Source organism: Centrocercus urophasianus, unplaced genomic scaffold (genome assembly GCF_019232065.1).
Source record: "Centrocercus urophasianus isolate 14NV4802_14NV808 unplaced genomic scaffold, USGS_Curo_1.0 seq_10, whole genome shotgun sequence".
Taxonomy (NCBI): Eukaryota; Metazoa; Chordata; class Aves; order Galliformes; family Phasianidae; genus Centrocercus; species Centrocercus urophasianus.
Window position 1 is genome coordinate 87,059,436 of NW_024884142.1, and position 16,052 is coordinate 87,075,487.

The following is a 16,052-nucleotide window of genomic DNA, read 5'->3' on the forward strand; positions in this document are numbered from 1 at the left end:
GAGGGGGAACTTCCGGCGAGAGCACACACTTCCGGCGGGAGCACGCCGGTGGTCATGGAGGCTGAGCGGAGGTTGAGCCTGCGAATTTGCGAGGGGGACTGCGCCGTGCTGAAGCGGGGTGACGTCTTCAAAGCCGTGCCCGTGCTGCGGAAGAGGTGAGGGATCGGTGGGCGGTTTTTTCATTTTCTTTGGCGGTCTTTCTGCAGCCTCCCGCGGTCGTCTCGCCGTGGGACCCTTCGCTGAAGCCCTGGGAGGTGTCAGTTCTGTCCCGCCTGCTGCGGCTGAAAGCAACGAGGATTTAGTTGCGTATTTTTACAGAGTTGTAACGAATTTGAAAGATAGCTGAGGTGTCGTTGTCAAAGCGATGTCAACTGAAGAGCTGAGAGAGAGCAGCAGGTTGGAGATGCCGTCGCCGTGCTTCCCTTGCTGTGCGCGCTGCGTTCTGCAAGGGGCGGTGTTGTTTTTGTAGCGGGGCAGGGAGCAGCTTCAGTGGGACAGTGCTGCTGTGAAAGTTTGCTTCTCTTTCCTAGGCCTGCTGGTATAGCAAGGAGCCCCTGTACCCCAGCAGGAAATACTGTCATCAAGGGACAGCCCTTCCAGTGTGCTTCCCAGTGCAGCAGATGAGTTTGTAGACCACTGCGTAGAAGTCAGCGTTAGTGTTCTGGCCTTTTGATTTAGTGGAGACTGAAAGGTATTGTATGTGAGCAAGGCCTAGAAAACGAAGCTGGGGGTGCTGGTTTTTGAGAGGCTTTATGCTGAGCAAAAGAATCGGGTGCTGGAGGGGTTCTTCAATTAACACTTGTAGCTATTCAGATGGTGGTTACTGTGTTGGCCTGCAGAGCGTTGCCAGGACATCGCTGTCAGATCCTTTTCTGCAAATCTCAGTGTATAACTTTTGTTTAAGCATCCATCATAAAAGAAAGAATAAAGTAAAAGAGTAAATATAGGGAATGAAATAACTTGTATTAATTTGCTATTTAATCTAATGAGAGTAAGGGTAGGCTGAGAACATGTGGCAGTATCTGGCATTGGATGCTTTGTTTCTCGTGTCAAAAATGGTGCTGTACAATGTAAGTTCTATATCCCTATGTTTTACTTCTCATTTCATGTTGCTCATGCTGCTCATGCTGTACACTGAATTCAAGTTTTTCATTCTTTTCCTAACCAGTTTCAGCATAATGTGGTGTTGTGGTTAATAGTAGTTAGCATTTCATTCTTTATGGTTATCCTGGTTTGCTTCAAAGGCATAGCTAAAACAGGTGTACATCAAGTTGACTTCCAGCTGTTGGGGGTTTTCAAATCCTGTCACCTGTCCATTCAGACGTGGTTAAAATGATGCCTTAAATGTCATTAACTTTTTTATTATTTCAGAAAAATTATTTTTGAGAAGCAGGGCTTCTATCTGGATAATGCCATTGGACATGTGTATGGAACTACATTTGAAGTAACAAGTGATGGAAACCTGCAGCCAAAGAGACAGGTGGAAGAGACTACCACAGGTATTACAGAGGATTGATTGATCCTTGGGGGAAAAAAGCACTAACAAGTTATTCTTTGATAAGACCAAAAATGATGGAAAACCTTTCTGTTAATTTTTCATTAAATTATGTTACTTCTTTCTGTCATAAAAGTGCATGTTTTTTACTTGATCTACTGTTCCAGTTGTCCTGTAACAAATACGCTTCTTAATATGGGAGAAAATTTGATCCTTAATTTGGGTGAATATATTGAGAAAGATGTATCTTACATGTTAATTGCTTACAAGATACATGGCAAGAGCACAAAGCATGTGGGTTTAACATGGAGAGGTCTGCTGTCTGTGAAACTTAAATCATGTTTCTCCAGCTGAAAAGTACATAGAGCTAGATTTTACAAATCTATATCCTTTTCTCTTAGAAACAAAAGAAGCAGGTACAGATAATCGTAACATAGTTGACGATGGAAAGTCTCAAAAACTGACTCATGATGACATAAAGGCTTTGAAGGACAAGGGTATTAAAGGACAGGTAAAAAAATAAGGTTTTGGTGTCATTTCTGTGCTACCTTGATGGTTACCTTTCAGTTTATGGAACAGGCTATTCTTTTTAATGGCGCATAGACTTCAGTGCTTTTTCTTTGTTCTTCTGCTCAAGATCTGTTTTTACAAAAATGCAAAAGCTGTTTTCAGAGAAAACTTCATGTAAGATTGACAACTTTATCAGTAGAAAGTCAAGTGTGAACTTTTAGTGTATAAAGAGTCATAACAGACATATAAAGGAATACAATAGATGTAAGATAAATGTAAACCACAAAGGAAGTATAATTCACACGATCACTTTTTCTGTTTGTTCCTTTAAAAATTCAAAATATTACTTTTATATTACAGATGTATTAAAATTGTCCAGTAATAAAACTATCAAAGATGTAGTGAAGGATTATGGACAAACACACACCCATTAACTAATGACACTACGTAACGAGCATATTATCAGTGTGCCTCTGAGGCTGCCAAACAGTGATGCATGTGTTTTATCTGCTCCTCAAAAGCTAAGAATATTCTCAAGAGATCAGTTCTTTTAGAAAAGGTGTTGGTTTATACCCCACACTTAATCCACAAGAAGTGAGGCCTTCTTAAATGTTATGCAGCACATTCTGTTCTGCAGATGTTGTCAGCCAAAATTCTCTCTCATCTTTGGTTTATCCTTTCTCATAAAAGATAAGAAATTGCTCATGCTTACATCAAGTTCATCTCGTCTTTGCACTTTGCTGTTTGTTGCTGCTGTTCAGAACAGCTGTTCTGCTTTTGCCAGCTTAATAATAGATGAGTCCAAGGAGTTTAGAATGGTATTTCCTCTGTTTCCATGGTTGTGCTTTTCTTGGTGTTTTCTCTTTGATAAGAATGTACTAATGAGTCTGATGGCTTTGACATTTTCTGTTAGTTCTCATTAGCTCTGTGGCAGAAGGTCATTCTGTCTTTTCTTTATGTCCTCTGCATGTCTGTGCTGTACATGTACCGTACTGATAATATAGGTTATTAAAATAGTCTACTTTGTGAACTGTGGTTTCTGAATATTCATTTTAGACTGTTACAGTAGCAGCAATGGATACTATCCTTCCATGAATGTCTGGTAGAATTTGAATTTGTGTATGTGAATGGCATAGAATTACAGAATGGTCTGGGTTGGAAAGGACCTTATAGCCCACCAGCCCAATCCCCAGCCATGGCAGGGCTGTCCCGTCCATCTGTCCACCAGCTCAGGCTGCCCAGGGCCCCATCCAACCTGGCCTGGAGTACCTTTAGGGATAGGGCTCCACAGCTTCTCTGGGTAGCTGTTGCAGGGCCTCACCACCCTGAATGAAGAATTTCTTCCTTGCATCTAACCTACATCTTCCTTTTTAAAATTTAAAGCCGTTCTCCTTTGTCCCATCACTATTAGGGTGTGTAAAAAGTCAATGCCTAGGCTTTGTGATGCAGGCGTAGTTTGAGAGATGGTTGCTCTGTGAAATAAAGCTTTCATTTTTCCCATCACCCTCCCAAATTCCTCCCATATTCTGAGGGATAGGTGTGTGGTATTAGGCTCTGGTATTCCTGGGGTACTGCAAAGTGCTGCAGCTTGCCTTTAGCTTGTTATGTTTACCCTGCAGGAATATTATCTGGTTTCCTCGCTAAATTTTACTGGGAAATAAAAGTAGATACCACACTTTTTCCAAGAATAAGGCAAAATATGCACTGATTCACCCTCTTAATAACACATCATTAGCTTTCAAAGGCTTGAAAAACCAGCAAGTGAAAACTACTCACACCATTGTATTTTGGACTAAGTTCTCAAAGCACAGTGGGAGCTTTCAGCTGTCCATGCTGAAAATACTTGGTGTCATTTCCTACCAGCAGCTTCTCCAAACTCTTATTAGGCCAGACTACACTGTTGCTCTTCATGCATGTTTAATAGGAACATAGTATTCTGTCAGTCCAACTACTTTGATCACAGCAACCAGAACAGCATTGTGCAGCATTTATTGTTACCTTGCAGGCATGAAGACAGATCTGAACAGTGAAAGCTTTTTTTTTTTTTTCTGTTGGAGGTCTTAATGATCACTCCAGCTGGAATCTGAAAGCATGAGAAATGAGAGTTGGATTGGCAAAGGGAGGAAATAAGAACAAGACCTGGAAACAAAAACTGGAAATCTGGGAAAATATGGAAGGTGGAGAAGAAAGAAGTAGTAGGACTCCTAGTAGGAAGTAGCAAATACTAAAGCGTTTGATGTCCTGCAAGGAGCTGGCACAGGAGTCTAGCACAATTTGAAAGACAGAAGTAATTAAGTGGGGTAAGGGAGATGCCCGATAAATTGCCAGAATAGAGAGGAAAAACTAAAGTGATCTTGACAAAAAAAGTATATATATGCAAAAGATATCCTCAGAGACAGAGATGCTGAAGTCAGAGACCCAAAGAGGGAGTCAGATTCAAGTAAATATTGCTTATGACATCAGGTTCCTTCTTTTGTTCAGAAATGTAGTAACTGTTTTGCATGGCTGTACCCAGTGGTGAAAGTTAAACTGAGAACTTAGAATATATGTTAACTGTTCAATAATAACTGCCAATAGACATAACTCTGTCCCATTCTAAATACAGTGTGACTAAAAACAGCTGATCACCTACAGAGAGTAGGGTAGTCTCCTTCATATTCAGCATGAGATAAAAAATATGTAGGTACTGAGGCTTCACAGTTAAAGCTGAATTAGTGACTGGCTGATTAGTAGAATTTTGTTTTGCCATTAATGTCAGTAGAACTTTTTCGTCCAATAGAGGAATGTATGTAATATTTTTATGCTTGTTAGAAAAAAAAAACAAACAAAAATACCCACTAAATATGAAATGAATGAGAAATACATACCAGCTGTAATAAATAAATGTAAATTGTCTCTTTTAAGGAAATTGTTCAACAGTTAATAGAGAACAGTACGACATTCCGAGACAAAACAGAATTTGCTCAAGATAAATACATAAAGAAGAAGAAAAAAAAGTAAGTGAATTTTAAAATGTGGAAAATATTTAGTAGTTCCTGAATTTGTTGTGCTTGAAGTAAGGCTATTGCTGTGTACTTCTTACAGATACGAGGCAATTATTACAATTGTAAAACCGTCCACTCGCATTCTTTCAACAATGTATTATGCAAGGGAACCTGGCAAAATTATGTAAGTTTTTATTTTCATTCTCCTCTTGAATGAGAATAAAGATATGAATATTGTGAAAAAATATTTTAATATTATTGTATATAATACCACTCTTTTTCTTGTTAATGGAAGGACTGTAAATTAATGAAAAGTATCGTGATACAGAGAATGAATCAATATGCTCCTTTAGTGGGGGGAAAAAAAAATAATTCTTTTGCATGTAGCATCAGCTTTTGCCACTTCCTGCCACCTCTGTTTTGCTAATTACCTTTCTGGCAGTGGCTCTCTGCATCTCTAGACGTCACTTACTTCTTACCTGCTTTTTATTTTATCTAAGGCTTCTCCAACTTCTTTCCTTCTCCTTCCCAAACGTCCTCTGTTTGGCCTCTATTGAGCTATATGTCTGATTCTAAGAAAAGAAATGTGATATTTCTTGAAACCCTTTGTCTTCTAGCCATTTGCGTTATGACACTCTAGCTCAGATGCTTACTTTAGGAAATGTCCGTGCTGGCAACAAGATGGTCGTAATGGAAACATGTGCAGGCCTTGTGCTGGGGGCTGTGATGGAGCGAATGGGAGGTAAGTCATTCAGTAACGCAGAGGATGGGGGCTAATTTGAAACTTAAGAAATACTTTTGGTTTTGATACTTTTAAAAGGAACTACTGCAAAATATTTTTTCCACTTCTGTAGGCTATGGATCCATTATCCAGATGTATCCAGGAGGTGGGCCCGTTAGAGCTGCCACCAGTTGTTTTGGATTTCCAAAACCTTTTTTCAATAATCTTCATGAATTTCCTCTCAGCAAAGTGGACAGTCTTCTCTGTGGGACATTGTCTATGGAGACTCTGCCTTCAGAACCTGAAGACACTGCATTAACAGAGGAAGAAATGAATGGACTGGTTGATGAGAAGCAGACTTCTGTACGGGGAACAGAAGAGGAATCTTCTGCTGAAACAGCTATGGAGATCAACCAAACAGAAGAGCAGGAAAGAATGGATGTTAATGCTGAGGATGCAGAATTTAAAGAGAATAAAGAAAGAGAAAACAAAGAAAATGTAAGAATATTGATTATGGCTATTTGAGTTTTATGATTTCAACACAGTGTTGCTGATTTCAGACAGCTAAAGTATAGCTTATTCAGGTGTTGAAATTGAGTTTTAAAACTTGCTTTATGTTGAGCTAAGTTGCATAAAACAAAAATTCAGTTCATGCAGAGTTAAAGCACAAAATGCTTTATTGTTCAAAGGTTCGAGAAAAGCAAAGAAAACAGTGGGAGAGAAGGAAAAAGCTAACAGAAACTGCTGCTTTGCTGAGAGAGAAGAACGCAGATGGGTGAGTCAGAAAGCTGTTCTGTCTGAAGTGCATCTATAGGAAATCACTGCTTTTTGAAATGAATAAAAGCTTTGTTTTAAAAAAGTTAATTCTTAATATTCAGTAGCTAGCAGTCAAGCCAAATGTGTCTTGGGTCTCATTTGGTTCTCACCTGGTTTTGTTTTTTCCCATCACTTAAAGGTGTTGAGATTTCCTGAGCTAATCAGGAAACCATCAGTTTTAGATATGAGTAAACATCTAAAAAATATATGTTTAATGTAGAGTAGACAATCCAGGTAGAATTTAATATTAAATGACTGCAGATAAAAAACCGGATTCTCTTCTGTAAAAATGAACTTGAGATCCTAAGCTTAGTAAATTAGAACAATACTTGTTTAAAAAAAATGAAACTAATTTGTTTTAAAACAACACCAGAAACCACTTAATTTCATTTTACCTGCATTAGCTGCGATTTTTTTTCCCAACAAAGTATTTCCCTGATGATTTTAATATCATAAGCTTAGAAGAAAAAAATAAACATACTCCCATCAGTTCAGCCCCACGAGTTTAACATAAGAGCACTTTGAGGCTATGACTTTCTTATCAAATGAGAAAGCAAATGCTGAGGTGATTTGATTTAATTAAGTAACACTGATTTATCTAATAGCATTCATATTCATCTTTCCTTATAAGAATATAATCAGAAAAGGATTCATATGCTGCAAAACAAAACAATTTTGATGTGGTGGCTCACTAGGAATAGACCTGTTTTTCTCAGAAAACCAATTAATGTGCATTTTTTAATTTTTATTTTTATTACAAAATATTTTAACTAATTCTCACTTGTATTTTAGTGCATTTCATCCAGCATGGCTAGGTGGTAGAATTCGGCTGTTCTGTGAAAGTTCAGATACAGGTCATTCTGTGTTGTCTGAAGTAGCAAAACAAGGTTTGCAAATAGCATTGCCTGTCTCCTTGCCATCAGCATCACCAATGATCACCAGTGATGTCTGCAGACTACCACTAAACTGCCTGAATAGTGGCTGCGTTTTGCTGCGTTTTTACTGCTCTCTCCTGCACATCTTAAAATAAAAAAACATCAGTGCATGATTTGGCAAAGAAAAAAAGGGTTTTACTTTTCTTGATTATTCTTCCTGCATTGTAAAATAGAATCCAGTTGTTGATTTTGAGTTCAAGGAAGCCTCATTAGTCTTTTGTCTCTTGTACAAGTGATTGAAAACAAATGGATGTTTCTTCTTTTGTTTGTTGGTAAAGCAAGAAGGGTGTAATAAATTACATATGTGAAGTGAGTACTTGCTCAAGAAAGTCTTGAGTATGGGGGATGGAAGGGAGGAGAAGCTTCTGGGTGCTTTAAAGCAGTGCCCCTCTTTGTAGTCATCTGCCTTGGGTAGCCCTGCATTTGTTAAGGTCAACAACCATGCAGTATGTGCCGTTAAAGCAGGAGAAATTGGCATAGAATAAAGCAAGTGCTTCAAACTCGGTTTGAAATGACTCAGTTGGAATTGGAGTAAATAACAGGTGAGGAAGTCCAGATTTTGTTTTGTTTTGCAAGAGAGAAATGGGGAAAAGATAGCTAAAAGCTTCTTCACAGATGGGGAGAAAGGATAAGACATTGTCAGAGTAAGGGAAAACTAGTAATTAGGTAAAGATGAGCTCCAGCTTACGGAGATTCCTTCTTGAGACCTTGGCTTTAACAATGTTTACTACTTAAAGTTGAAGATACAACTATAAGATTTATATTTCTTTTCTGCTGTTACATGGGAAAAGAGTTCTTGTACTATACCTGTTTATCAGTTTCATTTGTGAGTTAAAGGCAGATGTATGTCTCTGAGGAGAAAGAAGGAAGGCATCCAATAGGGATGCAGTTTTTGTCTTATAAAGAGTAGGCAGTGATGGATCATCACATTTTTTCTGATACTATAAAAGTAGAAATTGGATTACAGATGCTCCCTGTGTTCAGAATTAGAACACACAGCCTTCTCTGTACCTTCTGTGTCTTTTCTCTGCCTATTCCTTCCCCTCTCTTGTCCACTAGGTTAATTTTGAGACTGAGCAGACTACCTGCTGACAGCAATGTGTGCTGCCATATGAAAGAACATAACTTGATTTCTCACATTCCCCCTCATCTCTCTCCTACCTTCTGGTTGTCTGGCAGAGTTCCTTTTGGTGTCAGTACAGTACTCAGACCCTTCTGGAATATGGTTTAGAGTCTTATTTCCTCATGGTCCACTTGGCTAATTACTGAGTACAGACATTTTGCAGTTTGGATTTGAGGAAAACCTGGAACCTGGACAGGATCTGGCCAACAGAAAACCAAAATGTAAACAACTGCAAAATAACTCTTTCATCTTTTGTGTTTTAAAAAAAAATTAACATCTTTACCTCCATTTTATTAGGCAAGTTTGACAGAGCTTACAATGCTGTTCCCTTGGAGAACAGTTGTTGACTGAGAGGTCCTCTTATATAGCTGTATAGTGGAGAAGCAGTTTATTCTCTGCACAAGTACAACCTGTTAGCTACTTGAATCTTAACCATTCTTGACCATCTTAACCCTTTCAGGTTTAGCAGTGACTTTATGTATTAAAACTCTGGGTATCTATACAGAATCCTAAGCATCGGTAAATACGAGTTACACTGGGATATTAAAATTAAGGTAAAGATTAAAATATGAAGACTTTCAGTTGCCAAGGACATAAAAGTTCTTTTTTTAAAAAGATTTCTAGTCATGCCCATTCATGAATTTTCTCTTTAAATTACAAATTACTTAAATCTTTAAAATCTGTAATCTTCATTAAATAATTGTGACTGAAGCTACATTCTAAGGAACAGCTAGCAGTAAAAAAAAATTGTTATATTTTAACTATTGTCATAGGGTACAAAAGCAGCATTAAAGTTCTTCAGTTTGTAAGAAGTATTGCAGAGTTCAAAACAGCTGAAAGGAATATTTCTGCAATGTGTTCAATAGGCTGTACTGGATACAAGCTTTTCATCCTCTAAACAGTGCAAGTAGGAAATAATTTGTTTTTATAGTTGGGGAATTGCTAGAGCCATGAAAACGTGCTGATGAGCAATACTGAAGCTGTAATGATGTGCTGTGCTAACTAGAAGATGTCACTTGATGAATAGGCTTGAAGAAGCAGAAGACTAATGTGCATGAAATTTCTTTTACAGCTTACTTGTAGCCAGCAAGTTTCATCCCACTCCTCTATTACTGTCTTTACTGGAGTTTGTTGCTCCTTCACGGCCTTTTGTTGTCTACTGCCAATATAAAGAGGTAAATGGAGCACGTTGCTCTAGCTGTTGTTACTGTAAGCTTGAGGTTATATTGCCATATAACCTGTTATTTCTTTTCTTAAGCCCTTATTAGAATGTTACACTAAGCTGAGAGAAAGAGGTGGTGTTGTTAACCTAAAGCTATCTGAAACATGGCTACGAAGCTACCAGGTAAGGATTGTACTATTTGGGGAAGCAAAATGTGTTTTGGATTGATTGAAATTATGTGCAAGCTCATACATTTGTTTATATGACAGTAGCAAGAAAATGCTTAAAGCATTTTAATGTGAAATGGCAATGTTTTTTGAATGGAAACGCTTCATTCCTACTTCCAAGGCAATTCACTGCAATTGTAAAAATTTCTGCAAAAAATACTTGCAGAAATAGAAAGGCAGCATGCTGAAAAAAAGTTCATAATTGTGCTGCTTCAGGGGTTATAGTAGCTAAGTGACAATCTAATGTAATATTTCTGCTATATTTCTTGTACACTATATTTATTAATTTCTAGTCGGTTGGATAGCTTAAAAGATTTCTGTAGCACAAGAATGGTAATGACCTCTAAAGTTGGTATCTGCACGTAACATGTTTCCTGGAACTAAAGGAGGAATCTCATGTCTAGGAACATCTCCACAGTGAAAAATACTGATTTGACTAACTCTGTTCAAATAAGGTGTATATAAACATGGAGCACCCTTCCCCACTATGAAGAGAAGCACACCTCATTTGTAAGCAGCTTACCCCTTCTTCAAGGTTCTTGCATTGTATTGGCTTGCTCCTCACCCATAGGCTTCTGGAGTCCATAAGGAATTATTTACTACACAGTGACTGACTTAAGGCAAGGGTGGCCATAGTTACTGGCTGTCAAGAATGATGGTGAGAACCAATGGACGTTCATATGTTCAGGCTTGGCAAGGCTTATTCTGCCCCGGTGCAGTACTTTGTGAATATTAGGAAACCCTGGCTAGGAGCAACACAGTGTCACCTCCTGAAAACAGATAGATCAGCTTAGAGCTGTGAGGGCAGTCAAAAGAAGAAGGAAGCAAAATAGGAGAAGACTTACAGAAAAGAATAGCAGAGCTGAAAGTCTTAGTTCACTGCTGTGTCTTACAGTAGTAGTGGATACATAAAGATTGCTGGTATATTAGACCCATTGTGGTTTCTCACAAAGTATGTGAGTTCTGAACAATTTAATGAGACTTTCAAGAGTCTGAGCCTTGAATTTGTAGTTCTGCTGGAAGTGCTATGAAGAAGGAGGACAGTAGGTGTTTCTGGAGGTGGTTTCTGATTTGCAAACGCTTTGCCCTTTCAAGGTAAATGCACTTTTCAAATGTCATGGCTGGAACAAATACTGTAAACTGAAATACACCATTTGATGCGCACATACAGCATGACTCCTCACAGATGCTTTTCAGTTTTCTTTGTTCTGTTTTAAAGGTCCTACCAGATCGAAGCCATCCAAAACTGACAATGAGCGGAGGCGGAGGGTACCTTCTATCTGGTATAACTGTTGTGCTGGATAAGGGCAAATCTGATTCCAGTAATTTAGAAGCACTGAAGATGGAAGAGCCGTCATCTAAAAGATGTAAAGTTCAAGACCTTTGCTGTTAACAGAGGGAGAATTGATTTGTTTTTCAGATCTCAGGAGACACGTGGTTAGTAAAATAACAGGTACAGTTTCTGTGCTCTTGACAGCACAGAAATAGTGTCTGTCATACATCAGTCAATGAAAAGCAGAATTATGTGGTAGGGAGAACTGTCTCTCCATACCAGTTTACATGGTCAGAATGAGAAGATAAACTGGTGGAAGCAAACCTGTGTCAGACATCACGCTGAAAGCACATGAACCTCAAAGAAAAGACCTGATGGTCAGGCTGAGAAGTTAACGTGGACATGAGTGCTTTCACTGATGCTTTGTCTTTTCTTGTTTGTTGCCAAAACTGGATATGATTTCGTAATTTTTAAAACATGAATCTGAATTAACACAAGTAATTTTGCTTCTGATTTTCCTAGAACAAAATCAGGGTAAAACGTTCTGTGTAGTGATCTGCTCCCTCTTTAGACACTGAGTCCTGCAGTGTTGAGTAATCTAAGGAAGCAGCATAAGCAGCAAAAATTATTCATACAAAAAAGTATTTTTCTTTCCAAAGGAGCAATAAAAAGAGAACATTAATTCCAGAACTTTATATAATGACTCAGTGTTTCCTGAAATAAATACAGGGGAAAGCATATGTTAGTAAATTAAATACCAAACACTTAACCAATATCTTTGTTAGTGTTACCTGTCATTTTCCTGGTAGTTGTTCTGTGTTTAAGATGTGACCATTTTGAAAACTGCCATGTGTATATATATTTATTTTACAGTTTTATTCTTTCATAATGTGTAGTTTTTTTTTTTTTTTTTACCTTTGCATTTGGCATTGTAATTAAACTGTGGGATATTTTTCCTAATGAGATTTATTTTCTTATTTCTCAAAAGAGGGAAAATTACAGTCTAGTTAAGGTCTAGCAGAGGTTTTGTGGAAAGAATACCTTTGGTGCTGAGCCGCTGGTTGGGAGCCCTAGGTGCATGTGGGAACTCAGAGCCAGCAGGATTGGGCTTCCTTTCTTCAACTTCAGCTTGACTGGAATTTGGAGCTTTGGGGTTAAGTGATTAGACTTCATAAAGATGTAAAATTCTCCATATTAATAAGAATGCTCTTTTAGGAGAGTATTAACTCAAAATAAAAATGGGTTATATTTTGTGTAAAGCAGCTACAGTTTTCCTGAGTGAATAATCAGAGTGTACCTATCTTCAACTTTTTTTTTCCCCCCTCTTTTCATTAAAAAAGATCTTATTATTTATATAGAAAAATTCAGAAGACTGTAGATTCCATCCTGTCTTCTATATCCTCACTGCTGTGCATACATAATCTGTTGTACTTTGCCCTTTAATACCTTTTAATACAGTTTAAGTATTTTAAATCATACATATGGAATAGAAATCTGATGTATGGCTTTTAGTAACTGATTTTTTTTTTTTTTTTAAACTGCTTTTCTTAACTTTTTTTTCCAAGAATTTTTAGGGGAGTAGGTTGGAAAAGTTCTCCTTTACAGCTGCATGTGCATGCTGAAGGTGAATTGGGACTTTGAAGCCAACATCTGCTGTGTGACGAAATTGTAAGCCAGTCTATTTAAGGATTGGAGCCTAAAAGCTAGTGAAAGGCAGGAAAACTATGAAATGGCTGTAAGGCAGGAGGTAAAAAAAACACCCCCAAAAAAGTTTAAAAACTGCTAGAGTTGTCTTACCTGTGAAGCAGCCATAGGTACTTCCTCTGCCACCTGCACTGAGCTGGTGTGGGGGTCACAGAACCACAACAGTTGCACAATAGGAGCTGGGGCTAAGCAGTACCTTATGTTTTAAATCCCACTTGTTATCATGTATAACCTGACAAATTAATAACTTGAAGAAAATTCTGTTGGATATTTTGTTTGTATAATTTAAAAAAAAATTTTTTTTTTAGGAAAAATATTTAAATAGCTGGAAAGCTAGTATAGATCAAAGACAAGCTGACTTCACTTCACATGCATTACCAGTATCAAATAATGCCCTGCATTTTCAAAGTGTGCTGTAATGCTTGTAACACTGAAACATAATAAGAAACCAGGTATCAAGCACTTCATGTAAAATATTTCAAATTATTAATTTCACACTGATGAAACATTCCTTATATTACTGTGGTGCAGCCCATCTTGATGTAACCTTCCCAGTTCAGTTGAAACACAATTAGCATCCTAAAAACTATAATGGAAAGAGAAAGGTTGAAATGCAAGTAATGATTGACTGAAACTCTAGGAAGCCTTTTAAAAAGTAACAAAGTAAAGAAAATTTGGAACAAATGAGAATGAGTGCATCCTGTAAAGTCTTTTACAAATTAGAAAGAAAAAAAAACGTGAAAAGGAACATCTCAAAACACGAAAGGAGAGGTAGAGAAAAAATGAAGGTGACAGTTGAATACCTGTATGTACAACTTAGAAACGTAACTGTTGCTAGATTCAAGAGATTCCATTTCTGGAGGTGCAGAACATAAACCACTCTAAATTAGTTTTGTAGTGTGACTTTTAAAGAATGAGGAAAGGTCAGGGATACTAAACCAAAGATGGCTTGCTTAAAGCAGCCCACTAAGTTCTGCAGAAGACATCCTTTAGATGAGGTAGAGAACTTGGCTTGCACAGACTGCCTGATAAGGGCAACTTCCATCACTGTCTTCTGTGCTCTACAAATATCCATTGCTGAGGTGCCAGATTGTGTTCACTGCTCTGTGCATTAAGCAGAACCGTCCGTCTTGGCTGTGGTTACATTCAGCTTAGCCAAACGGGGGCAGCTTGTTTTGGTGTCTGGAAATCAGGGAATTTTGTGTATCTGCCTGCATTTTTATCTCATAAAGTACTCACCTCAGCTGAACTCTGCACAATGAAAGTGACAAAGGAGAACTAGGTGCTGTTTACACCTTTCAGCTTTTCTCTAACAGTTGGAAGTGTCCGGTCTCAAAAAGCAACTGAAGTTCTCAAGCCTCAGCTTCTATAATACAACAAGAAAATCTGACAGAGTCAGGACCTGGTCTGGTAAAGGTATCACTGCCACAAGACCAGGTAGCTGCTTTTACTTTTATCTTCAATCACAGGACTGCTTTCTCCGTGTAAATTTGCTGAAAATATGAACAGAGTGAAAGCAGCAGTCACCAAGTTTTCCATTGCTGTGTTTCACTGGAAGTACGCATCAAAACTTACTGTTTCCCACGGGTACACACAGCAGGAGCTGGAAACACTCAGAAACCAAAGCCACTTAGTTCTGCTTCATTTGATATGGAACACATTTCTGCATCTTACTAATACTCATTTAAAGGTCTATCATTCAGCCTCAAAGCCAAAAACATACAACAGACCTTTCTGAAAATGCAAATTAATATAAATGGTATCAGAGGGCTGTTTAAAAAAGTATTCTAGCATTACTCACCAAAGTCTTGAAGAGGCAGTGCAAATGCATAGGTAAAAATGGAACAGGCAGAAGCAGCCTGAACAGCTGTTTGACTCTCAGTGCTTGCAGTGGTGTCAGCCCCACATCGTAAGTTTTTAAGCAAAACATTGCTGATTCATGAATGTATGTTTGTATAAGCTGAGCTTTTTTAAAAAAATAATCATTTACAAGAATTACACACTTGCACAACTTTAGAAAGCTTTCTGTGTTACAACTAAAGTTATTTACTTCTAAGTATGCACAGACACGTTTTCTTTTGCATGCACAGGTAGGTTTGTTTTCTTTTGCATGCACAGGTAGGTTTGTTTTCTTTTGCATGCACAGGTAGGTTTGTTTTCTTTTGCAGCAGCTCAGGAAAAAAAAAAATTGCAAAACTTACTGTATTTACTGTACTGTAAATTTTTTAAGAGAGTCTTGGATATTGAAAACAACAAAGTATTTCTGCAGCTGGGACACATTCTAACTTTCCTTACTGTTGTTGGAAATGCCTCGTGAAATCAGTGTCCTACTGAAGTCAAACTATGAAGTCAAAACTACCACCTTCTCTAAGGTCGCAGTCTTCCTATATCTTAACCAAACAAAATGAAACATTTGAGAGCACTTACCAAAATCCCTAGGCACAGACATGCTCAGACAGTTCACAGATCAGCATCTCACCAAATATTTTCACTGCATTTCACTGCATTTTCACCTTACCATTAAATGGAGAGCATGTTTGTGTTTTAGTGAGCAGGTGGATTAAATGGGTTAAGGTAGGAGGAGAGAGACTGCACATTTACTGATAATGTTGCTCAGCTGAATTCTCTGTATAGCACCTCTTGCATCTGGTGTTACACAAGCAACTGATACAAAAGCACTGTCACAGCAGAAAGCCTGCAAAAAGAAAAAAAAAAAAGCACATTTGGATGAGTTAAATTGAACCCCAGATATCTGGAGTAATTAAAGCTAATTATGGTATTGTTTCTGCTTCATACTGACACGCGATTGCCAAACTATTCCTTTCACACAGTATTTGTTGTTCTGTGTAATAAACTGTACAGAATATATCCTGCTCTCACTTTACTGCTACTGAGGTACTCACATGGTGCAAAATTAGCACCACTCTAACATAGGCTCTGTAACGCTGTTTCTGCTACCAGCTTCTTCCATGTGCTATGTGGTGTTGCAACCTTTTTGTTTCTTTAATGACTAATTTACAGAACTAAGTTATTCACAGGACATTTCTGAGGTACTACAGCAAATTTGTCGGGATTCTTCCTTACCTTTCATGCTCCTCCTAA

At 38.0% G+C, this 16,052-nt stretch overlaps 1 protein-coding gene across 2 annotated transcripts; it reads left to right on the top strand.

The window, feature by feature from the left end:
- The first annotated feature begins 26 nt into the window (after positions 1-26).
- TRMT6 (tRNA methyltransferase 6 non-catalytic subunit) lies at positions 27-11,941 on the top strand. 2 transcript variants are annotated; one of them, XM_042822923.1, is made up of 11 exons: positions 27-155; positions 1,372-1,499; positions 1,897-2,006; positions 4,910-5,001; positions 5,090-5,173; positions 5,607-5,731; positions 5,844-6,208; positions 6,400-6,485; positions 9,657-9,759; positions 9,843-9,929; positions 11,193-11,941. In XM_042822923.1, exons 1-11 carry the CDS (start codon positions 55-57, stop codon positions 11,364-11,366), a joined length of 1,455 nt encoding a protein of 484 aa, XP_042678857.1. In that variant the 5' UTR covers positions 27-54; the 3' UTR covers positions 11,367-11,941. The 2 variants fall into 2 exon arrangements, with proteins under 2 accessions (XP_042678857.1, XP_042678864.1); XM_042822930.1 differs by lacking the exons at positions 27-155; positions 1,897-2,006 and having other exon boundaries at positions 1,375-1,499.
- Positions 11,942-16,052: the final 4,111 nt, after the last annotated feature.

Bases quoted from the DNA above. Each gene is read 5' to 3' on its own strand.
- TRMT6 (XM_042822923.1), top strand. From the start codon at position 55: ATGGAGGCTGAGCGGAGGTTGAGCCTGCGAATTTGCGAGGGGGACTGC. The intron at 5,174-5,606 runs GTAAGTTTTTAT...TTTGTCTTCTAG, and splicing joins AGGGAACCTGGCAAAATTAT to CCATTTGCGTTATGACACTC. The intron at 5,732-5,843 runs GTAAGTCATTCA...CCACTTCTGTAG, and splicing joins TGTGATGGAGCGAATGGGAG to GCTATGGATCCATTATCCAG.